A 24328-nucleotide genomic window follows, 5' to 3' on the forward strand; every position below is an offset into this window, starting at 1 on the left:
AGCTACAGAGATGAAGTTTTATTGTCATTATTACCATTTTATTTTATTTGTACATGGAACATTAATATTACACATCTCTGCAGATGTCAGTGCTTGAAATAATAAGGAATAAGAGCCTGGATAAATATAAAAGTGTGAAATTAAAAAATTTGTGACATCTTACAAACCTCTGGCATATGTCTAGGTTTCTTCATTTAAACACTTCTTATAGGGGTGCCTGGGTGGCTCAATTGGTTAAGCGTCTGACTTCAGCTCAGGTCATGATCTCATGGTTTGTGAGTTCGAGCCCTGCATTGGACTCTGTGCTGACATCTCAGAGCCTGGAGCCTGCTTCAGATTCTGTGTCTCCCTCTCTCTCTGCCCCTCCCCTGCTAGCACTCTGTCTCTCTGAAAAATAAATAAGCATTAAAAAAAAAGTTAAAAAACCCCACTTACAGGTTTCTTGTTGGAGCACTAAAGATTTTAATTGAGTGTTCATTAATTGAGTGTTCATCCTCTATCAGAAGGCTAAAGAATAGTGAATAACTGTATTCCATATCACAGAACATTATCTGGGTATTTTACTATTAAATTAGCTAGCAAAGATAATGTAAAAACTCCACCTTTAGAATAGTATCTCAGAGTGACAAAAACTGTTAAAATTTTCAGTTTCTGTTAGATCCAGTTCAGTTATAAATATTATCAGCTGAAAATACTGAAGTCTGGTCATGAAATTGTGTTAACTGTTGATATTAAAAATTCTTTTAAGTGTTTGTTTAGAGAGAGAGAGGCAGAATGTGAGAAGGGGAGGGGCAGAGAGAGAGGGAGACACAGAACCCAAAGAAGGTTCCAGGTTTTGAGCTGTCAGCACAGAGCCCCATCCAGGGGTTTGAACTCATGAACCCTGAGATTATGACCTGAGTTGAAGTCGGATGCTTAACCAGCTGAGCCACCCAGGTGCCCCAATGTTGATATTTTCTGAAACAAGACCCAGAAGCTTTGGGTCACTTGGTCTATTGCAGCTGGTGTTGCTGTGAGCACTGTCCTATGAGCTGCTAACTTGTTAGAATCAGTAAGCTTTGGATGTGACCCATGGAGCTCTGGGAAGGCTGCAGTAACTTTGGACTTGTCCCTCTTTATGGGGAAGTGAGATCATAAGTTTCCTCATCAGCCTCTCTTTCTTTCATCTTAGACATGTTTACATGAGAAATTCAGCTTAACCCTGAACTTCCTCAGCTATATACTGCTTCTAGGCTGGAAGTTTAATTCATTTATTTTAAAGAGCTCTTCACCTGTCTGTAAGCAGGAAAAAGCCATTTGTCCATACTTTTCACTTTTTGGGGGGGTATAATTAGAAGTAGCAGAACTCAGAGGCCCATGCTTCTTGACAATGAGACCAACAAGACAAATATGCTAGAATGTTTAGAGAAAATTGAAAATAGAGACCTAAGTGAAATCCCAGGGGGTGGTGGGTATTGTGTCCAAATTATCAAAGCCCATGGTGATATGAGGATGTTAGCTTGTGTGTATACATAGTCATTTGTATTGACAAATGTTGTTTTTGTAATAAAATTTACAAAATTTGTAAACGTATAGAAAATAATAAGCCATTTCACATTATAAATTCAATCTAAGCCCTATGCTCCTTTTTCATACCCCATTATCTTTCCTCCCTCTCTGTGGGTAACCACCAGCTTCAGTCAACTTAGTGTTTATTGTTCCCAGGCATATGGACATATTTTACCATATATGTGTGTATCCAAAAATAACATGGTAATGATGCATGAATTGTGTGTACATATATCAATTAGCATAACCTATGGAATGTCAGCATAAAGCAACTTTACTTTTGTCTCCAATATTATTTTTGTGCCTTTACATTGATTTGTTGGGTAAAGTTCTTCCCCTGCCCATGGATGAAAACTGAAGAAGATCCATGATTACTCTTGTCACTTTTGGTTGAAAAAAAAAAAAAAATCCCATGATCATTATAAGTCACAAAACACAATCCCAATTCAGTAATTAAAATGTCTAGGGGACACCTGGGTGGCTCAGTCAGTTGACATCTGACTCTCGTTTTCGGTCAGGTTGTGGGATCGAGCCCCATGTCGGGCTCTGCACCGAGTGTGGAGCCTGCTTAAGATTCTTTTTCTCTCTCCCTCTGCCCCTCCTCCCCATCTTAAAAAAAAAAAAAAAAAAGTCCAGTTTGTTATTGTCAGAACCCCCTCTGGAGAATAGTGCCCTGTTCGGGGCTTAGCATTGACCTCTGTTTGCCATTCAGGCACTCAGCAGTGGCAGTATCCAGATCAGTCACAATGAGAGGAAGTCTGTGTTGTTGAGTCATAGGTAACTTCCACCTGTGCCGCCATGATTAGTTTACATGGTCCCATGGTCCCAGGGGGCTGGGAAGAGGCTGACTGCCACCAAAGGACTCTCCACTTCCACAGTGAGAACCTCTTTGCAGTGGATGCTATATCTAGTGGGCATTTACATGGCATATGGATTTCTTCACACTCTGAGACCTTTCCTAGAGGTTCTTCCAGAGTGTTCCTCTACTCACCAGCCTTTCCACTTTTGTCTTCCTACATCCCCAAGCAGCTGGCCAAGTAGCCACCCCCACAAACCAGTGAACCATGCTCAGATTTCCTGCTCATTCATTCCTCTCATTGGAAGCCAAGAGAGCCTGGCTGATGGAGTCCACAGGGATCAGTTTTCTAGAACATAAAGGAGCACAAGGAGGAGAAAGAATCTAGAAGGGCAAAAGGAGACTCTCCAGCCCACCACACATGCTTGAGTCTGCATCTGGGTCTCTATTCTGTTCCATTGTTCTGTGAGTTTATGCTTGTAACAGTGTCCCATGCTAAGTACTGCAACTTAATAGATCTTGCTAGTTGTAGGGCATGTCTCACGTTTTCTAGAACCAGCATGTCACGTCCCATAAAAAAATCGTATTAGAACTTTGCCAGGCAAATAATTCTTTAAGTTCTTAATAAGCCTATCTTTGGAATGAATTGATTAGGCTAAATTTGTCCCTAAGTGCTCCCTCTAGTCCCAGAGGCAGTTTTCCTTTCTGTCTTTAACTGTTCCATATAGTTAATATGCAGCTGCATTGTTATCCTGACACCACACATTTCCTTGATAAATAGAAAGATTGTGGTGAATTCCAAGTCTACATAGAACTTGGGAATAGAAATCCGTGTATACAAGCAACTTTTTCTCCCTCCTCAGAGTTTTCTCACAGAATCTCTATCAAGGATGATATTTTTAATATGTAGCTCTTGCCGGCAGGGTTTGGTGAAGTTTCTGTCAATATGGGTTCTGTTGGGAATTCTGGTTACTTAAAAGGTGATTTCTCCTATCCTGATGTAGTCCCTCCATATCATTAGACATTAAGTGAAGATCTTTTTCTGCAGTGTTAAAAACCCACAACATGCTGTTAGGCCTTTCCTAATGGTTTAACTGAAGCATCACTCATTTTAAAAGTAGACAGCAACATCTATAATCATGTTGCTTTTTCAAGCACATAATCCTAAGAAATTAGGAATTAGACTAAGTACAACATTTGTACATCGTATGAGATACACAGAGATATGCAAATGTGCACACCAATCCTTTAATTGGAAAGAAAAGGTCACATTACATCTGTTTTTGAGTCCTTATATATCACAGAATCTAAGCCTCTACGGTTATGTTGTTTGGCATTTGGCTGTTCTCAGAAGACTAATTGCCAAAACGTTTTGAATACAAATTATGATGTTCATTTCCTAGCAATAAATGGCTCTGTGAAAATATGGGGTAAGAACATATATACATGGACAGAAACATTAAGATCAAGAGCAGATCTGGCAGCCAATGGACTAATTTTTTAGCTCCCCCCTGCCCACCTTCTTTTTTAAAAAAGAACTCTTTGTAATTGAAACAAAAAAATTCTTCAAAGACAGGTGATTTACGATTCTGAAGATTAAAGATTTCACTACCAAAGCAAAAAGTGGCAGTACAAAGTTAAATAAGTTTTTATAAGGTCAGTAAATACTTCTATTGCTCAGATGCTACTTTAAAAAATCAGAAAATTCTGCTGGCGTAAATTCATTTTAACTTGACAGTGACTCTTAACCAAAAATCATTGGTTGTGCCTGATTTATAAAATTATTTCTTTTTGCACAGTAGAGGCTTTTTTTTTTTTTTTTTTTTAAAGCAGACATTCAATTCCTACAGGGCTTCCTGGTTGTAGGTAGAATTTCATAGAACTTCACATCTGCACCATTTGAGATATATGGGAAGAACTTATGATACAATACAGAAGAGCTATAACCTTTATTAATAATTCTGTGTCTACTCATTTTGAAGCTAACGATCCTAGAACTTAGATGGTTAAAGAACCTACCTTTTGGCATTTATAATTCACAGCCCATGTTTGCTACCCTGTACACATTTCCAAGTTTTGAGTATTGTGGAGTACTGTTGTAAAACCACTTACTACAGCTTTGGTGGGAGGAAGAATAAAATCCCTCACACCTTACACATTTGCAGATTAAAGTTGGTTTTTGGGTAACGCTTATATTGTTTATCCTCCATCCAAACACAGATGAGGACGAGGATCACTTATTGGCATCATCAATGATACACAGAATAATAAAAAGGACAAAGTAGGAGTTGGTGGCTTATTCATTATTTACATACCACTGTACTTCAGATTTTTTTGAATGTAATTCCTTTCCTTTCCCTGGGAATTCTTATCTACAGGACACTGGAATCCTCAAGAGTAGTTATCTCTATGCAAGTCTACTCTGGTGGAGTTTAAGCCGCAGAGATCTTTCCAGTCTTAGAACTTTACAAGGGGAGTATACAAATCACTATATTATCAAGTCAAACACCTTACTAATCAAGATGTAGTGAAGTAACTCTGCTAATGACCAGTCAGCCTGTATCTTACTCACTTAACAAACTGTTAAATAGATGTAACACTCTGCATGATGATGCGTGGTTAGGGATAGATCCAAGGGTAGGTAGAAACCACTTCTGCCCTCATGGAGTCTGAAGGGTTAGGGTGGGGCAGGGAAGAGCAGTGTATAAATGAAATCTAGCACCAACACTCTGACCTCCCTTATATGGACTTAAAACAACAAAACAGGAAACAAAGCATGTTACTCTTGACAAACTATGACTTTAGGCTAGGAGCCAGGGCCAAGTGGAATACAGAAGGAACTTAATTCAGGTCTAATGACCTCCTTTCTGAATACTGGCTACCTGAGTACTATTTACTATTTATTAGTGTAATTGGGAAGCTGAAAATCTTATAAAGAAAAATAATTTCACAAAAATCAGAATATGGACTATATAAGCAGTTATACTCTACAAATGCACTTCATTTTAAAAACAGTCATCAGATGATCCAAGATAGCTAACAATACTGATTTTTTCCTAATGAAACATCCTAATCTTTAAATTTTTTAAATGTTTAATTTTGAGAGAGGGAGAGAGAGAGAGAGAGAGAGAGAGAGAGAGAGAGAGAGAGAGAGAGAGAGAGAGAGATACAGAATCCGAAGAAGGCTCCAGGCTCTGAGCTGTCAGCACAGAGCCCAACGTGGGGCCTGAACCCATGAACTGTGAGATCATGACCTGAGCCGAAGTTGGACGCTCAATCGACTGAGCCACCCAGGCACCCCAAACATCCTAATCTTTTATTTCCTTAATCAAATACATTTTTTACTATTAGGGACTATTTCTTGGTGTTTATATTTAGCTGAAATATCTGCCTCTTATGAGATAAAGCATATAAACTGAAAAGTGTGATGAATGTAAGGTGTTTAAAAATTGTCTACACAGATTCTACAAGTATTATTTATCTGCCAAATTTAATACCGTATCACTTTACAAATCACAACAAATACGACACAGAGACAATTTGTTTAAGAAAAGTTTTACTAATGTGTTATTATTTCAGCAAAGTTATTGCAACAGGTTTAAAAGGCAGAGAGATACACTATCACAGGCTATAAAGTAACAAAGGAATTTTATACAATTAAAATATTACACAGACTGATGGGATTTACTGAATAACAGATCCATAAAAGAAACTAAATCTGAAAGATTAAATCCAGTATTAGCACCTACAGTATCTCTGAAAGTAAAACTTTTAACTGTTTCATTCTTTCCTAATATATTTCTTAACTTTCTTGCAAATACAGTGCTCTCAAAACCCCGAAGATGAATGAAGGGCATAAGAAACCCTGACACTAAGAACATACAGCCAGAAGAACTATAAACACGAACTCGGACTTGAGAGTTTTAGTTGGAAATCACTGAACTTACTGTACTTGAACCAATCCTAAGATTTCTGTGCACTGAATACTGTATATGAGGAAAAGTCTATGAATCATAAGGTTTGCCAGTAGGGACAGTTAAAAATTAGCAATATACGGTATTATTCCTATCAAATTTTTTTCTCATAAGTTATATTTATAACAAAACTATAATTAAAATATTTATTATACTTGCTTATTACACATTCAGGGACACAGCAGGGACATTTATGTGTTTGATGGTTTAGCATCCACTTTATTGTGCTTACTTATTTTTGTAAGGAACACGCAACACATACTACATCTTCCCAACATTCAAGGTAATGCAATAACAAAATTCTCCAAAGAAAAATAACTGGAAATTGCATTAAATACTGTTTTAATTAGGAATAACTGTTATAATAGAACAAGTAACATTATACATTGTTTTTCCAATGAGCTTCCGTTGGAGAAACTGAACAGCAGAAATAGATCTTTAAGATTTTGGCCATGGCAAAACTGGTAGGTCTATGAGATCTGGGAGATGCGTTAGCAAAACCACAGACACGGCCTACCTTTCACCAAAATCCCGGAGAAAAGCATTTTCTGAATTTGGGGGAAATAAGACTGAACACTGGCTAAGATGGGACTCACCGAAGTCTCAAGCCACCTGGGAAGCTGGCCCCAGGAATGAGAGAACCACTGTCCTGGTGGCAGGTAAGAAATGAATTTTGTGTTGGGCTGACCAACGGCTTATTTTATTAACGGCTTTGAATAAAAAAAGTGAAATGCTTCATTGTGTTTTCTCAGAAACTAATCAAGAGATTACAGAGTCCTACACAATTTGGAGACACAAAGTGGATGCTGAGTGACCAGAGGTCACTCCAGGTGTGGAATTTTAGAAAGTTAGTCCTTGGAGTAAATGGCACCGTGGCTCTGGCAGCAGATACAAAGGAATGATGCTCTGGAGAGGAGGTAGGGGACACTCTGCGATCGGCCAGTGGATAGATGAGGGTCCCAGCTGGAGGAGGGATCTGTAGTTAGGAAAAGGAGGAGTTTTAGAAAGGGATGCTAAAAATAACCTCTAAAACAAGTCTCTCACACCAACTGATCAGAGGTCCTAATAAGTGCGCTACGGTCTATCTAACAGAATACTTGGATCTGTACTAATTGACTAAGCAAGTACATAGCCCAGCAGTCCAGAAATGCAAGCCCTGTATATTTCTTATTCTTTTTTTTAAGAAGGATGATTCTTTTTATTTATTTTGAGAGAGAGAGAGAGAGAGAAAACGAATGAACATGAATGGGGCAGAAAGCGAGGGAAAAAGAGAATCCCAAGCAGGCTCTGCACTGTTAGCATGGAGCCTGACATGGGGCTCGAACTCATGAACTGTGAGACCATGACCTGAGCCAAAACCAAGAGGCAGAAGCCTAATCAACTGAGTCACCCAGGCACCCCAAGCCCTCTATATTTCAATCTCTGACCAATCACGCCATAAAATATAGTACAGCACAGGATGAAGTAGCAAATCTGGGGCCAGGCTGCCTCAACTGCTGCCTACTAGTTTTTAGCTTTAGATAAGTAACTTAAGTTCTCTGTGCCTGAGTTTCCTCATCTGAAAAAACTGGGATAATACCACCTACTTTGTAGTGTTGTTGTGATGATTAAAATTAAGCATTTAGAATAGTGCAGGCACATAATAAACACCAACAAAAGTTAGCTATTTTTATCATCACTAATTTATTGTGACAGAATGATACATTCCAATTTTTTAAATAAAGAAGATAATCCAAAGAGAAAACACCATCAATCTTTAATAAAGATATTTTAAGTGTTTTTTTTTAATAAAGGCCATCTCCATGATTTGTGTATTTTCTTTTTTTTTGTTGTTGTTAAAATCATTAGCTCTCATATAATGCTTCAACCTGCAGAAAACTTAGAGACCTAAGAAAAATGGCAGAATCGAATTAATTATTCTTACAGTTTCTCCCCCTCCTCCAAGACCTCAGCCCATGCTAGATCCTGGCTTGAGGAACACACAGCTCTAAAAACTAAATTGAACAAAAATATTTGCATTCATGAAACTATCCAGAAGTTCCTAAAGTAAATCTTTCCCATTTCAAAATTCCACAGTTGCCTAACTATTGATAGATTAGTCTCTGGTGTGTAATTGCTCAAAACCCCACACCACCTCAGAAAGACATTTAGCAATAATAGCTGCAAAACGAGTCATGACAAATGGGTTGTGCCAAGTCAACACAGCTGCAATTGATAAAATAAACTTATTCCAATGGCACATAACAAAAACCACACTTTAAGGTTCCCGGTTGCTCAACTGAGAAATGCCAGTTTGGAAATTGTACACGAGAAAGTGTATGGATAAGTAACACTAAGTGTTCCCAAACAAGTCCTTTTTAAAAGAAATGAAACACATGGCAGAGGATGTCATTATTTAGATTTTCAGCTTTCAAAGTCAAAGAATTCAGGTGACAATTTCACTAGTGCTAAAAGGTGGCAGCCTTGGAATGCTGGTTGGTTTATAGGGTTTGATAAATTGTGCAGGGGCAGACAAAATGTATTTTTAAAGAAAGTCTTGAAAAAGAAAAGGGGAAGATAAACAATAATCTGATGAACTTTTGCCTTTCCCCATGTTTCTGCTGCTGCAAGTACTTATACGAAGTATGGTTTAAAAACTGGTTTTCCGGTCAATCAGGCTTGGGTTCATATCCCAAAACGTGTTAAACTGAATGATTTTGAGAACACCATTTAATCTATTTGTACCTTGGTTTGCTCATCCGTGAAATGGAGAAAATACTTTGCAGAATTCTTACAAGAATGAGAAATACCATTTGTATAATACCTGGCACAGAGCAGGTGCTCTCAAAGTGGCAGTTATTATTGTTGTTGCCCTGGAAGGAAGAGTATGTCTGCTTTGGTAGCATCTGTTTCTGTGCTGTGAGTTAGTGACACATACCTGCAAACGGCCAATCAGGAAAGTACGGTAGCAGAGCACTGTAGAAAGTGTATGTGACTGAAATCAGCAGAAACCATGAGGTACGATTTTCTGTTACTTAGAAGGCTATGCTCATGTACTATGGCTTCCACGTGATTTGCTTACAGACTCCCATCAGTATTAACTAATGTATTTCTCACTTATTCAGAGTCATTATATGGATATAGAAGAACATAAATATTCTAAACAAAAGAATTACATTTATGGTTCTACCCACTAGGGGTATGGTTTCTTCTACAGGGCAATGAAGCCACTTAAATAAATGAAATATTCAGAATCTCCCCCTCCACTCTGAAATGTTTCTTTGGTTATTAAAGCCATTCATCATATGGGCAGGGCAATCGCTGAAATGATTTTTATATGCAAAATCCAACTATTTGAATGTCTAGGATTGCCTTGAAATACTAAAACAAGAACTCCCCCCCCCCAAAAAAAAACAAAACATGCCCTAAAACAAAGTAAGAAAACCAGTCTGAAAATAGTACAGGGGGAAAAAAATCAGGATTAAATTCTAGATCACCAAACGGAATTTGGGCTAAATACACATTTTAAATATAAAGCCAATACAGGGAATATGCCATAATCTAAAGATTTATTTACCATGCAGGAAAGAAAATTCACGCATGCTACAAATGATAAAAACTGCATATACGTCATATAATTTTATTTTTACCTTTAATTCGATGGTTTATCTCCCACTGCTCATGCCTCTGTCTTCATAAATGGTGATTTCAATCTAAACAGCATGGCTGTTAAGAAAACACACTGTAGAGTGGAACATATAAAAGGGGACCATGGCAAGACAGTGTGTGTGATCTGTGCACTTTGCTGTCAATTCGCTTTGCTCATTTTTAAATTATTAAGGATTTCTCCTACCCAAGTTAAACATGATGCTTTCTCCATCTTGCCAAAATCTTCAAGAAATGTAACTGCCTGCAGTACTCCACATGTCCTCCCTCTCAAACACTGATTATTTATTTTTTGAAGAAAGAAAAAAAAAATTCTGGAAAAAGATGCTATAGTGTAGAAGCTAGAGGGTTCTTGGCTGAGAACTGAAGGAGGTAATGAATTCAGGGGTTCAAAATGCCCTGAAATTATTTGCTAACTTTTTCCTGGGAGAGGGTTCATGACCTCTAAAAGTTTAAGAACCACTGCTGTGGAAGATAATAAAACTGCTGAAATTATTATCAGCTGGAAGGCCTGGGATTATCTGACCTAGGTTTTTAAAAAAATTTATTTTACTCATTACTCCCGTTATCAAGTTAAATTAGTTTTCTTGCAATTTTATTTACCAAATTCACTTAGTGAGTTTCAAAGCTTACTGCCTCTAAAAATATGCACAGTATGTCAAAGGTAATGAAATGATACATCTGGCAGCTGTAACTGATTTCAACTAGTCAGATGAACCCCCATGGAACTGCAATTCATTTGGATGACAAGTCTCACCACACATTATGAGTTTATGCATTTCAAAGAGGCTATAGGTTCAGAGTTTCTGCAGCTGAAATGCATTACTCATACCACCCCCATTATTACTACAAGATGCCCTCAGAACCACCAAGAAAGACGGTAACCAGAATATTAAACAATCCAGAGACCTGCACAATTGCAAAGGAAGGAGACTTGCTTTAAGAAAAATGTTGGAGACAAGAGGCTTATGGTAGGTATGCAATTCACACAGAAGATTCCTAGGGCAAATAAACACATGAGAAAGGAGTTAAATTCTCTCCAGGTGATGCCCAAGAGTACTGTCAAAATTTTCCTTTTATAGATATTTAGACCTTATGATCTGGACTAAAAAGATACAACTCGAAGTCCTCTCTCAATGGGATCTGTCAGGAGGAGGCCTTGGGGAGCATATATCTTCTCATTCTGCTCTTGAATGTATTTGGACACTTTCTTCAGAACCTGACAGAAAAGAAACACCACAGCTTTTTATGTCATCATCAGATTTTACCTTAGGTAGCAGCTGGATCTCCAAATACTCAGGCAGTGGAATTAGTTTTCAAAACCAGAAATAGATATTCATATGGAGGGATACAGCTCTGAGTATGTGGCACACACCAGTTGTACACAACATTCAGCACAGTTTGATGGACTCGGCGAGTCACAAGTTATCTTCAATACGGTGAAAGTGCAAATGCACACAAAAGCATGAGTGCCGGCTCCTCCTCCCTGCCCCCTGTCGTCTCAATCCTGGATACAGAGAAATAAGTGGATGCTCACATACACAAAAGTTAGTTGTACTTTTCCCTTTCCCACTCATAATGTGTTGTCAGTGTGATACCTTCTAATACCAAGAGTAGTTCTTGGCCTTCCGTCCCCTTTAACACTGAAGAACTGCTGTTTCTCTTGTTTGTATGTTTTCATCAATTTTAAGTAATGATACAAAGTTGGCCCATAACAAAAGATAGAAGATAGCCCAGTTAGTTTAAAACGGAAAAGTTTATTTCCTTTGTAAAGCACGTGACTGTCAGTGGCTATGGAGTTTCTGATGACAAGTGTCTTCCATCATTTCCGTGTCTGCATATAGTGCTACTCTGTAGTTTGCTCTTGTGTCCTTGATGGGAACTTCAATTTATAAGTTTAGCATTAAGGTTGTAAAAGTCAAAGCAAATGCAGACAAAAACCAGATAGGATACAAAGGAACTTCTGGAAATTGCCAAATCTCCAGCTTTAATAAGGGCAATTTTGAGACCGATAAGCTAGGGGAAAATAAATCTTAAAAGTTATATACAAAATCAAAGAGTTACATGTTTTATTTCAGATTCAAAGTCATCATAATAACCCTTTTTTTGGCTCTAATGTTCAAAAAGGCTTTGATCCAGTTCTTTAATTACTATATATTTTCTTAAATTCATACTACCAGAATACAATAAAGTCACAGATAAGCGCAATCACAACATAAAGGGGAAAAAGAACTGTATGAAAATAGTTGGAAATTAAGAAACAATTTAAGAGTGGGTCTACAATGCACCGGGGCAAACTAACAAAATTAGGATGCTACAATTTAGGTACTTTCGTATAAATTGATTTAGAATTTAAAACACTAGGTAGTCTGTATAGTGGATTTTCTTACTGAAGGAAAGTGAAATTTAAATAAATTCATTCAAGTTACATCTTTGGGAATACTACAATCTCATGTTCTAAAAGAGCATGATATCATTAAAAGAGCAGTCTGCAGGGTTAAGTAGTGAATTAAGAATACCACCACTTCTGGGGCAGCTGGGTGGCTCAGTCGGTTAAGTGTCTGACTTCGGTTCAGGTCATGATCTTGCAGTTTGTGGGTTCGAGCCCTGCATCTGTCTCTGTGCTGACAACTCAGAGCCTGAAGCCTGCTTCACATTCTGTCTCCCTCACTCTCTGCCCCTCCACAACTCATGCTCTCTCTCAAAAAATAAACATTAAAAGAAAAAACTTAAAAAATACCACTTCTAAAGAATTTTTTTTTTTTTTTTTTTTTTTACCTAATTACCTGAAGTAATGCAAATATCATTCTATTTTCAACTCAAAAAGAACCTGAGTAATGCTTGGTCTTTATGGGCAAAAAAAAACTTAGGTACTTTTTATCAGTTTATCAATCATGCTAAAATAACAAATGTAAGGAAGTAGCCCATAAAGGTGCCCAAGTCAGGACTCTCAATCTTCTGTCCAATTTCTTTCCCAGCTTATCTGACAGAACTGGAAATTGGAGAGTCGGTGTACCCTGACTCCAGTACCTTTACACTAGGGGGTGGCAGTCAGAAAAGCGTCTGCATGGCTGGTTGCAAAGAAAGGATTCCTTCAGAACAGCTTTCCTCCCTCACTCCTTGGGCACAGGTTATGGGCAAAGAAATAGCATGCCTTTATTTGATTCAAGCATTAACTTTGATGTGCAAAGTTTTTACTTAAATTTTAATAACATTCATGTGCACTTAGGTATCAGTTCAGAAACAAAACAATGTCTTCTTTTTGCATAAGCTCCAAATCCTCTTAATATTGCTCTGGGGAAGGCAGGACTGTCTTAGTCTCTTCAGCAACAAGAAAGCTTTAACATGAGTAAACTCACACTGCGTCCCAGGCAGGACAAATCAGCATGCTCACTCCTAGGAAGCTTTATGTTGACATTTTGCTCACAGTTTATTATTTTTGGTAAATCAATGTCAAAACAAACAAGAATATTGGACAAAATTATCTGTTATCCTCAAGCCCTCAACAAAACCTCAATCTGTGTAATATTTACAAAGCTGAAGACAATCCAACCTCAGCAAAGACTATTTATTATCCTCCTTGAGAATATTAAACTGGAGAAAGCCTCAAGAAGAAATACAGACCTTTAAGAAAAACTATCCTAAGTGCGGCTAAGCAAGAACAGCAGGATCTTAGTATTTTCAGAAAATATCTAAGTTCCTTCTAATTTGTTCCTTTTACAGATTACAGCACATAAGCAGAAAGGATGTTATGAACCAGGCAGACAGCTACTGCGAGGAGAAGCTTCTACAAGCCCATTTGTTCCCCAATTATAATGGGCAGCAACAATAGAGAAATAACACTGAAGTCTTTATCTTCATTTTAAATCAATAAATAGCACATTACAGGGGAAAAAAAGCATGATTGTTCTAGTGAGTTTTAAAAGGCTTATTTACAATTTCAAAAAATTTAACCCACATGACAAAGCGTAAGTACTATTATATTAGGCTTTCTGTTTGTAGGTTAAAAATTTTAGCCTTTAAAACAATAAAGACTAAATGACTCAAGCCTGTCCTTTCATAAAGTAGAAAATAATAGCACAGAAATTCCTAAGGGACAAACTGGAGGGAGGGAGAAGGCAGCTTTTCTTACACTTTTATCATTTTATCAAAACTACAAATATACATTTAAAATTTTTCTTTTGAAAGTATAAATACATTATATCTTAATTAGGACCATTCCAGCTGTTCACTTTGCGTGATCTAGTTATTCATTGTCCAGTAAAATCACCTACTTAAAACATGTAGCCACACTTTAAATTTTGGTTTCTTGACTAATTTTATTTGGTCTTTACTTGCTTTATAAAACCCCGTAAAAAGAAACTTTGGTTAGACATATAAAGTAGTGCCTTCTATATTGCCTATGAACCTAAGTGAAAACATATATTAGGATCAATATATTTCCACTTTATTTCTGATACTGAGAACTGCCTTTCAAGACTAGTAATTAAAGGGATATATATATATATATATATATATATATATATATTAATTTTAATTAATTAATTTTTAGTAGGCTCTGCACCCAATGTGGGACTTGAACTCACAACCCTGAGATCAAGAGTTGCATGCTCTACCAACTGAGCCAGGCAGGTGCCCCCAGTCAAAGGGATTTTAATTAAAAGCTACCAAATGTTTTAGCAGCTAAATAAGCCAGCAGCTGCTAAAAAAGATTACTCATATTTGAAAAAAAATTGTATATGAGTTCACAAATACCTGATTAAATCATGTATGTGTGTATATATGTAAACACTTAAAGTTAGTGTATGTGTATATATGTAGATACACTAAATTCTCACTTATTTTAAAATTTTATTTTTATAATAATATCTCTATTTTTATTTTATTTTAGAGATAGAGAGCACATGCACACACTTGTGCAAGGGAGAGGGCCACAGGGAGAGAGGGAGAGAGAGAAAGAGAGAGAGAGAGAATGAGAGAATCTTAAGCCAACTCCACGTTCACTGCAGAGCTCAACCTGGGGCTCGATCCCACAACCCTAGGATCATGGTCTGAGCCAAAATCCAGAGTCAGATGCTCAACCGAGTCACCCGGGTACCTCTTAAAGATTTTATTTTTAAGTAATCTTCACACCCAACGTGGAGCTCGAACTCGCAGCCCCAAGATCAAGAGTCATTCGCTCTACTGACTGATCCAGCCAGGTGCCCCTTATATTTATCTTAAGAAAACACTATTTATTATTAAGCATCTACCATATGTAAGACAATACATTAATTCTAATACCCATTTTATAGTTGAAAGAATTCAGATTAATTTGTCCATGATCCTATAATTAGTGAATGACTTGGCTGGAACCCAATTACCCATTTCTTTTTACAACTGACATTAGAAGGAGGTTTCTGTATCTATTTCAGTAAATGCACATGGATAAATAAAAGTTAACTGAAATCGTATCAACAAATGTGAAATGTAGTGAAATGACAACTCTACTAGGCTTGAACAAAATACTCTCTCTGGAGGATGTAATTCTACTTTAAATTGGCAATATTACATACTTCTTTAAATGACCATCCCCGGATGACCTAGTTTCTATCCATATGAATTCAGCCTTACCCTCCCCTCCTACATCCAGCTTCTCATTCAATCTTGGTTCTACTATCAACATATTCCTTGAATTTGTTCACTTCCTTCTATCTCTACTGCTCTGTTCCCTGTCCAAGCTATCGTCATCTCTTGTCTGGATTTCTACGGAGCATTGTACCTGGTTTCCCTACTTCCACTTTTGTATCTTTTTTACCCTCCAGAGCAAAGAAATTGCTTTAAAATGAAAATCTGATCATATCACTCTCCTGCTTAAGACCTTGAAATAGCTTCCCCCCTGCACTGAAAATAAAGTCTGAACATCTTTCCATGGACTACACACTCCTACATGACACAGCTCCTTCCTTACCTCTCCAAATTCACCTACAGCCCCTCTCTTCCACACTGGCCTTCTTACAATTCCCAGGACCCATCATGCTCTCTGGGCCTTTTTATTTACCATCTCTCTGCCTGAATGGTCTGGACGATTTGTAGCCTTCACTTAGCAGCTTAAATGTTACCATTTCAGTGGCCTTTTCTGACCACACAATCTAAATTAGGTCTCTCCTATTATTTTCTATCATGGGAAAGTTTGTTTTCTTCAAGACGTTTATTGCCATTAATAATTTGGTTGGTTCTGTTTCCTTAACATCAGTTGTTACCACTAAATTATAAATACTACAAGGTCAGTAACCATGTTTGTCCTATTCCATTATATCCCCTGTGCATTGTTTAGCACGTAGTAGGCTTTCGATAAATATTTATCAAATGAATGAAACCCTTGTCCCTTCACTCAGCAAGTGTACTATTAAAGAGAAGCTGCTAAGACAAAACACAGACTGAAAGCTGATACTGATCCTTTACAACTTCTGATTTTGAATATTAAACAGGAATGAAAGTTGGCTGCTTCTCTGTATAATATGGAGAAAAATATAACAACTAATTAAGTTATTTAGATATACCCTTTTTAGTAACACTAACACAATTCATGTCAGGATGCTAATGAATATGGCAGCATCTCCAGCCAGTAACTCACAAAAATAATTTAGCTGCAACTCTCTGCTCTCTACTACACAGAGTGCAAGACAATCACGGGGACAGTTCTGTTGTGTGGGGTTTAGTACAGATACCTGTATAGCATTTCAGTTGCTAAACATGCTCAAAATTAAATGATGTATTAGGGGTTTACTCTGATTGGCTTAAATTCATTCAATACATATTCAGTGAGCACCTAATGCACCCAGGGCATGGTGTTATGCATGAAGAGGGACACAAAACAGTTAAGGCACTGTCCTTGACCTCAAGAAAAATACATACTTAAAGGGCAAATAAGAAAGCAAACTGCTACATTCAAAAGTCCAGAGAGGTAAGTGCCAGGAAAGAGACATAAATAAAATGCGGGGATACATAGGTCAGAAAGATACTAATTACAAGAGTAAGGAAAGGTTACAGGACAGAGGCACCTAAGGGTTTGGTGAGACTTGAACACAGGGAGAGTGGCACTATAGGTGGAGGAAAACCTAGTGGGGTATGCTTGGTGCCCAGCGAGGAAGCGGGTGTGGCCAAAAGATACAGTGAGAAAGGGGCGGGAGAAAGCTGGAAAGGGAGGCCTGAGGTCAGTTGGAGAAAGGGCTTGAGCTTTACTCACTGGCAGTGAATGGGAAGCCAGGAGAGGCCTCCGAATTTATAGGAGTGCTAGAGGAAGAAATGCAGTGTCCATGAAGGCAGCAATAGATGGTTTGGACAAGTAAAAGAATGGAAGAAATGAAACTCATCACACTATTTCGACAGTCTAAGAGGTAATAAGGGCGTACATTAGAAAAGTGGCAGAAGAAATCATGAAAAGTTAATGAATGGGAAAATGGCAGATATTTCAGTCTTTGACAACTGATAAATTTTTCCCTCTTCTTCATCCCCCACACCTAAAGATGGTACTGAAAAAGGAAGGGTGTTATTAAACAAAATGGGGAGGCGTGAGGTTTGCCTTTTGGACATCTACATTGAGAAGCTGGCACCTCCAGGTCTAGCAGGCAGTTGCAAAGAGAAGAGAAGAACTCAAGCTGGAGGATAAGACTGAAGACAGAGACTTGGGAAAAAAAGTAAAAGGATTCTCAAAAAGCTAGATAGAATGAGAATACAGATCTTCTACAATCTTAAGCGTAAGTCAATTTGAACATTGGTATGTCAACTCTATGTTAACAGATGAATTTTGACTGGTTTCTGAAGACTCAGGAATCTCTACTATGTGCTCTCTACACAGGAGCAATGACAGAATTTGAATTATTATTATAAATGCCCCTTGAAATTTTATGGCAACTGTTACCATGTAAACATGAATATATCAATTCACCCTTTTTATGATTTTAAGAGATTTTGTGAAAACAAAGGTTGGCTCACCTTCTCATAATGAGTTTCCATGCATAAGAAGATGGTGTAGGCTGTTAGGCAAGCCAAACAGCCTTCAAGATATGATTGGCCCCCAAGCTTCTCTGCTTCTGCATAAAGGTTATTTAGAGTTCGAACTGTTTCTTCAAACTGCTGCCTATCAATCTGTATGGAAAAAAGAATTTAAAGTAAGTTTTGGAAAAAAGATCAGCCACTCACTAATGCTGGCTATCACTAATTGATTCTGCTGTTCTGTCAACATTCTTATCTAATAGTTGGCAAACCTCCTGGATGATTAAATCAGGACCTATGTTACTGAAACTGCTTAGGTTTTTTTTTTTTTTTAAATCTTATCCGTCTTATGGACACTGGATATCTTCAAGGCTCAGTATGGTGTCTCTTTATTCTCTATACTGAGTTTCAAGTAACTTAATAAAATTATACAATCCTTCCATTTTCCATTCACTTATATTCACATTTACTGAGCACCTATCATCAGATGTTAGGACAGGCCTTTGAGGAAGATGAACAAGACACTCAGTCCTCCAGGAGTTGACAAGTCATGTAAGCAGAACAGGTATGTAAACATAAAGACATAATAAATTGACAAAGTACTACAGTGGGCACATATATAAAGTATGGCGGGAGCACAAAAGGAAGGAGAAGTTCTCTTTATCTGGAAAGAACAGGTAATCTTTTTATTGTTTTAAAGTTATTTTTAATCTAAATTCCAGTTAGTTAACATACAATGTAATATTGGTTTCCGGTGTACAACATAGTGATTCAACACTTCCATACATCACTTGGTGCTCATCACAAGTGCATTCCTTACTCTCCATCACCTGTAAGTTGGTTTGCCTCTCTAAGAGCAGGTAATCTTAAATTGAATCCCTAAACACCGGAATTTACTAAAAGCTCACACTGAACAAGGCAAAATCTCAAACTATCACACAATTCTTCACACCAAGTCATTCCTGTTACCCTTCTATTCAGTGACACCATTATCCTACATTGACCCTATTACTACCATTGTCTTCCATTTTCACTCTAATCATCTGCTTTCACTTTCTTCTGCTAACAGTACTTTCACATCTCAGTGCTCTACCCTAGGATTTTCATCCCATTAGTAGAGTATTTCATGCCACACTATCATTCTTGGCAACAAAGGACAACTTATCTGTCCTTACTATAGGGCCCCTCTCACACAAACTCCCTTATTCCTGAAACGAGTAGAGTAACTCCTTACATATGAATTCTCTCCTTTATGAAGTCTATACATATAGACTCAGAAAAAAGTCAAAGGACTTCAATATACAGTTTGAGACAAAACAGTCCCACGAACATAATTTTTTAAAATGTAAAACAATTTATGGTCATCATCCTTAAGCTATTAAAACCCTTTAGGTTAGAGGCAGTTGTGATCATTGTTTTGTTCTGCGTGTGGAAAAACTGTGAGGATGCGGTGAGCCAACGGCATGAAAAACTTTAATGTGAACTTTAAAATGGTGGTGGCTCTCCTGCTTTTTCAATAGGAACTACTTTTAATTTCCTAGAATATTAAGAGTTTCTGAAAAGGGCTGGATGGGCAGAGATGGTGCGGGAAGCCACCACTTGAAGAGCGGTCATTTGGAGAATTGACGTCAGAGTTCTCATTCCCTGAAAATGAATTCTATTCACTCTGCAAACAAGTATTTGTAACAAATTGTTATCTTTACCTAATTATGCCTAAAATAACACCTTCAGTTTGTCACATTAGCAAATCCACAAAAGTCTAAATAATTTCAAATACTCACAATTGATTTACTTAAATGTTATGATCTGATAAGGAAGGTTCCATGAATTATTTACATTTCTTTGGCTTTGTGATTCAAAACCATGGGCTCCAACCCAGAAACATCTTCTTTCAGATCAGAATTACTGATCATACTAGAAACATGAATTCTTAAAAAAGCTATTCCAAGACAGTAATGCTTTATAGGATGGAAACAAGTCATAGATCATTAAAGAAAAACAAACCAACCAACCCACCAACATGAAGGACTTTTTTAAAAGGTTAAAAAAGAAATTTAAAAAGTCAAGAATTTCTTTGAAAGATTACCAAAAAAGAAAAGGGGAAAAAAGGTAAACAGCATGGTAGACAGCAGCAAGGGCAAAGGACCTAACATATGAGGGTTCAACAGAACAAATGTGGGCATTTTTCTTTCACTCCCTTCACTATGAAAAATACCTTTCAGTATTCTCTCTTGAGTACCTGAAGACTGGTATAGATGCTATGACAAAATTGGGAGATTTGTGAAGTGGGAGCCCAACATAAATTTGGACTAATAAACACTGAAAATCAGAACGGAAATAGGAATCAGACTCCTTTTCCCAGAAATTTTGTTTCTTGTTGAATGATGTGGTAGAAAGCATGGGGCTGAAGCTTAAAGTGATCACAAGTCAAAGGTAATTTCTATGAACCAGACATAGACACATATTTTAAAGGTATGTAGGGGAACAAATGCTTAATTGTAGTTTACTCATTTCTCTCCTACCCAGACCCAGGGTGTCTAGATGTCTGTATTTTGGCTAAAGTGAGACTAAGGCTTTCTTTAAGAATTGTCCTGGCAACAAAGTACTTAAGCATCAAAGTATTACATTCTAACAGGCAACGGAAAAAAGTAAACTTGTTAACAGGCAGAACTGTGCCCTCACTCTCAGATTAAAGGGTACAAATGCCTGCGTGTGTGTGTGTGTGTGCGTGCGTGCGTGTGCGTGTGTGTGTGTTGCTTTAAAATAATACAAAACATTGTATATTAGTTTCTTCCTCTATTAAATTGCCAAGTGTGATGTTCTCACAAAAGGAAAATCAGCCCCAGTGGCAATCAGTACAATTTCTAGGGTAAGGAGTAGAGAAACAAAGACAGAAACCTTCCAATTTTCCATCAAACAAAGCAAGGAAAATTTAAACCTGTAATTTAAATTTGATTTCAACACATTAAAAGAAAAATCAAAAGCTCTCCCAAGCAGTTTAAAGCATAAACTAGTGTTTTAACCCAAACATTTAAAAAGAAAAAAAGAAGAAAAATCCCTCAAAGACACAATTGAACAGCACCAAATAACACTCCGTATAGTACTCAGAGTCATAAGCAGTTCTGGTCTATAATCTGAAGTCAAAGAAGTAAAAAGGCCTCCAGAATTTAGAAACATCAATTTTCTATAAAAATCAGTGGAGTACTGTGACTACATTGTGTTTCTGTATTCAGACTATAAAATAAAGGCTCTACCACACAGAGTGGAAGGCTAATGTGTTTCTGCATACATATATTTGGCTTAGTTATGAGTTAGAAGTTTGACTTTAAAACCTTTAAACAAAGAAATCTTGTAACATCCAAGTAAGTGTATAGTTTACACTCTGATTTGAAAGTACATAAATAGTGTACATCAGACTTTCCATAAAAGGCTTGCAAATAAAACATTTGATCCATTTCATACAAACCCTAACACAGAAAACATGTATGTTAACTGTGATGTTAAATTATTTAAAGAAAAAAAAAACATTTGGTAGCTCTAGCCAGCAGGCATTGTGCTCAATTTCTACCTCTTCAAACCACAGTGGAAATGTCCAGCCAGTGTCAAGCTGAGTTAACTCATAACATCGCAATGATAAACTGTAGCATTTATGTGGCATTTCACAGACAAACTAATATGAAACCTTCTTTAAAAGGCATATCTGATCTGGGGCACCTGGGTGGCTCAGTCTTATTAAGCGTCTTACTGCGGCTCAGGTCATATCTCGCAGTTTGTGGGTTCAAGCCCCGTGTGGGGCTCTGTGCAGACAGCTCAGAGCCTGGAAGCCGGGTTCCCATTTTGTGTCTCCCTCTCTCTCTCTGCCCCTCCTCTGCTCATGCTCTGTTTCTCTCTCTGTCTCTCAAAAATAAATAAACATTCAAAAAAAAAAAAAAAAGAAAGAAAGAAAGAAAAGAAAAGCATATCTGATCTTTCATTTGCATTTAAAGAAACATACTTGGGTCACTAACTTGACCACAGTGTTGAAGGACACTATAATTGATATACATTGATTTCCCAAACTTGGCAATCAGGTAGAACAACCTACCTTGTTACAAGCTGATTTTAAAGGACTGCTACACATTTCTCTAGCACAGACTCATCTACACCCACTTATCCCATGACCAGTATTTCTTACGCCCACACCCACAGCACACCTCATCACCTCAGTCGCTCACTTCCCAATCAAGGAGAAAAGAGCACAAAACTCTGCTCCCATCTTACCAGAAACTGACCTCTGAAAAGTAAACTGAATGTAAGGTAACATGGCTCAAGACCAAAAGATCTTTCTTTGGGTAGGTGAGCACATGCGCGCCCAAGAAAACACACAGTCACATATACTCACTTCATTGTACTTTTAAAATAAAATTCACTGATTTTTTTCCCCCTAACTCTTAAGAAAGAGGAAACAGTGCCTTCTTCCATTTCTGTGTGCAGAGTTGTCTGAGGGACCTATATCCTGAGGACAGTTTCAATATGCAAGCATCACAACGCAGGTGGCTCCCAGTGATCTTAACTGGGAACAACAAGTTGAAGGCCTTGTTCGGAGATATTTCCCTGTCCAGGCCGATCTACTGTTCTAGGTCTTTCAGGTTCCAAGAAAGCCTGTCTGTAACTGTCTGGCACAGCATTTAATAAACCCTTTCTGCTGAGCAGTGCGACCAGCACAATGGCCACAAACGCCAGTCACAAGAATGATGATGATTACTCTTGCGTGGCGAAGTAGGAGGTCACAATTTACAACATGCTGAGTTAGGTGGCTTGGAACCTCAGGAATTAGTTCCTCATCACTGTTGTCAATAACCCGGGTGGAGGTGTGGAGACGGCCGGGTAAGAAGACAGCTAGCTGGGTACAGATTCCCGGCACTCGGCACCACCGAGTTCTATAAGGCCATCACACTCAGGGGCTTGGCCTTATTCGTCCTCCTCCAAACACCGCATCTTGCTTAGTGGCCCTCCTTTGACCAAGGCACCTCCTTTGCCTGCCCCTCCTCAGAACCGCGAGGCAGGCATCAAACGGGTCTGGTGTCGGCCCATACTCCCTCCCGTCCCTGAAGAGCCCCCTCCCTCGCCCCAGAGCAGGTGTGGGGAGCCAGTCTGCGTACCCGGTTCTCCAGCTCCGCGGGGAACTTGGTCTGGAACTGGCAGCGTGTGCCACTGCTGTAGTCTCGCTGAATGAATACCTTCCCGGACACCGGCGCCTGCTGCGGCCTCATGGCGAGGACAGGACGGGCGCGCTGCGGGTTCGGGGAGACACCAACCACGGGTCAGATCCCCGGCCTGGACCAAAGACAGCCCCCCACCCTCCCTCCCACCGGCCAAAGCAGCCCAAGGCCTCTTCCGCCCCACTCCCCTTCACCCATGCTGTCACCGCGGGCCTTTAGCTACAGCCCCGGCCCAGGCCCCGCGCCCCCCACAGCCCGGTTCGGCCCGGGAAACACGAACCCGCCTCCTCTGCCCTCCAGCTGCAGTCGCACCGCCTACGCCGTCACTTACGTCTTGCCGCAAAAGACCTCTTTCCCCGCCCCTCAACTCGGCGTCCTGCCTCGAGGCGAGGACCCACCCTCTCCTCGGCCGTAAAGCGACTCTGGTGAGGCTGCGCGCTGCGGGGTGGAGGCGCGCTCAGAGGGCGGGGCCCAGGCTGACTCCGCCTCCCGCCCCTCCCGGAGGAGTCAATAAGGAAGGAAAAGCCTGGGCGGGGCGGGGAAGGGGAGAACTTTGGAGGGCGGTGTCTTGCCGACGGTTGCTGAGGTCTAAAACTCGGGATTTTCCCCGTTGTGTCATTTCCTTGTCACATTGTGTCATTTCCCTATTGATCGTCCAGGTAGTTTTTGATCACTGTTGTAAGGTGTTATTTTCACTCTTGATTGGATGTCCTAGCTTGCACGTGAGACACCACCCAACTCTATACCAAATAAACTGCTCACACAAATTTGTAAACAGAAAACAGAAGCCTAGGGACCCTTTTGGCAAAGGGGTGGGAGGAAGAGAGGACAAAGAACCTGCTTGGGCTTTGTCATCCAGCATCCTTCCTCCAATTCTCTGAGGTGTTACTGATCCTCCTACCCCAAGATTTTCATCCAGTACTACAGTCTACATCCTTCAGGTGGCCTGAGAGGACAAGCAGTTCTCATTTCCTTGACCACTGGGGCTCTCACTTAACTCAGCATACTTTTGCAAGGCAGCCAAGGAAACCCCACCTTAAACTTGTCTGCTGGTGCTGGCTGATGTAACTTGTTAGCACCACTATCTCATCCTGAATTTTATATATTTTAAGAATATTCTCTTACTGTATTTTTAAAAGTTTTATGGAAATATAAATAGCATACAATAAACGCAATGTATTTGAAGT

General features: G+C 38.8%; 1 protein-coding gene and 1 long non-coding RNA gene across 5 annotated transcripts; one reads left to right on the top strand and one right to left on the bottom strand.

The window, feature by feature from the left end:
• Nucleotides 1–838: 838 nt before the first annotated feature.
• LOC109498838 lies at nucleotides 839–5482 on the top strand. The gene is made up of 3 exons (XR_002155797.3): nucleotides 839–2425; nucleotides 2578–2809; nucleotides 4723–5482. It is a non-coding gene; the product is annotated as an uncharacterized LOC109498838 (long non-coding RNA).
• A 401-nt stretch (nucleotides 5483–5883) lies between these two features.
• On the bottom strand, nucleotides 5884–23576 carry GOLGA7 (golgin A7). Of its 4 annotated transcripts, none has more exons than XM_006930700.5 (6): nucleotides 23422–23551; nucleotides 23082–23213; nucleotides 17941–18093; nucleotides 11081–11182; nucleotides 9948–10015; nucleotides 5884–7294 (listed from the first exon to the last, which is right to left on the bottom strand). In XM_006930700.5, exons 2-5 carry the CDS (start codon nucleotides 23190–23192, stop codon nucleotides 9977–9979), a joined length of 405 nt encoding a protein of 134 aa, XP_006930762.1. In that variant the 5' UTR covers nucleotides 23193–23213; nucleotides 23422–23551; the 3' UTR covers nucleotides 5884–7294; nucleotides 9948–9976. The 4 variants fall into 4 exon arrangements, with proteins under 4 accessions (XP_006930762.1, XP_003984812.1, XP_019684079.1 ...); XM_003984763.6 differs by having other exon boundaries at nucleotides 9948–10010; nucleotides 23422–23550; XM_019828520.2 differs by lacking the exons at nucleotides 9948–10015; nucleotides 11081–11182 and having other exon boundaries at nucleotides 23473–23576.
• Nucleotides 23577–24328: the final 752 nt, after the last annotated feature.

This window comes from Felis catus, chromosome B1 (genome assembly GCF_018350175.1).
Source record: "Felis catus isolate Fca126 chromosome B1, F.catus_Fca126_mat1.0, whole genome shotgun sequence".
NCBI classification, from domain to species: domain Eukaryota; kingdom Metazoa; phylum Chordata; class Mammalia; order Carnivora; family Felidae; genus Felis; species Felis catus.

Excerpts from the sequence above, each read along its gene's own strand:
- GOLGA7 (XM_019828520.2), bottom strand. The coding sequence starts at position 23,192 with ATGAGGCCGCAGCAGGCGCCGGTGTCCGGGAAGGTATTCATTCAGCGA. Across the intron at positions 18,094-23,081 it reads CCGCGGAGCTGGAGAACCGG|ATTGATAGGCAGCAGTTTGA; the intron begins GTACGCAGACTG and ends TTTTCCATACAG. Across the intron at positions 7,295-17,940 it reads TGGAAACTCATTATGAGAAG|ATCCCTCCTCCAGCTGGGAC; the intron begins GTGAGCCAACCT and ends TCCTAACTACAG.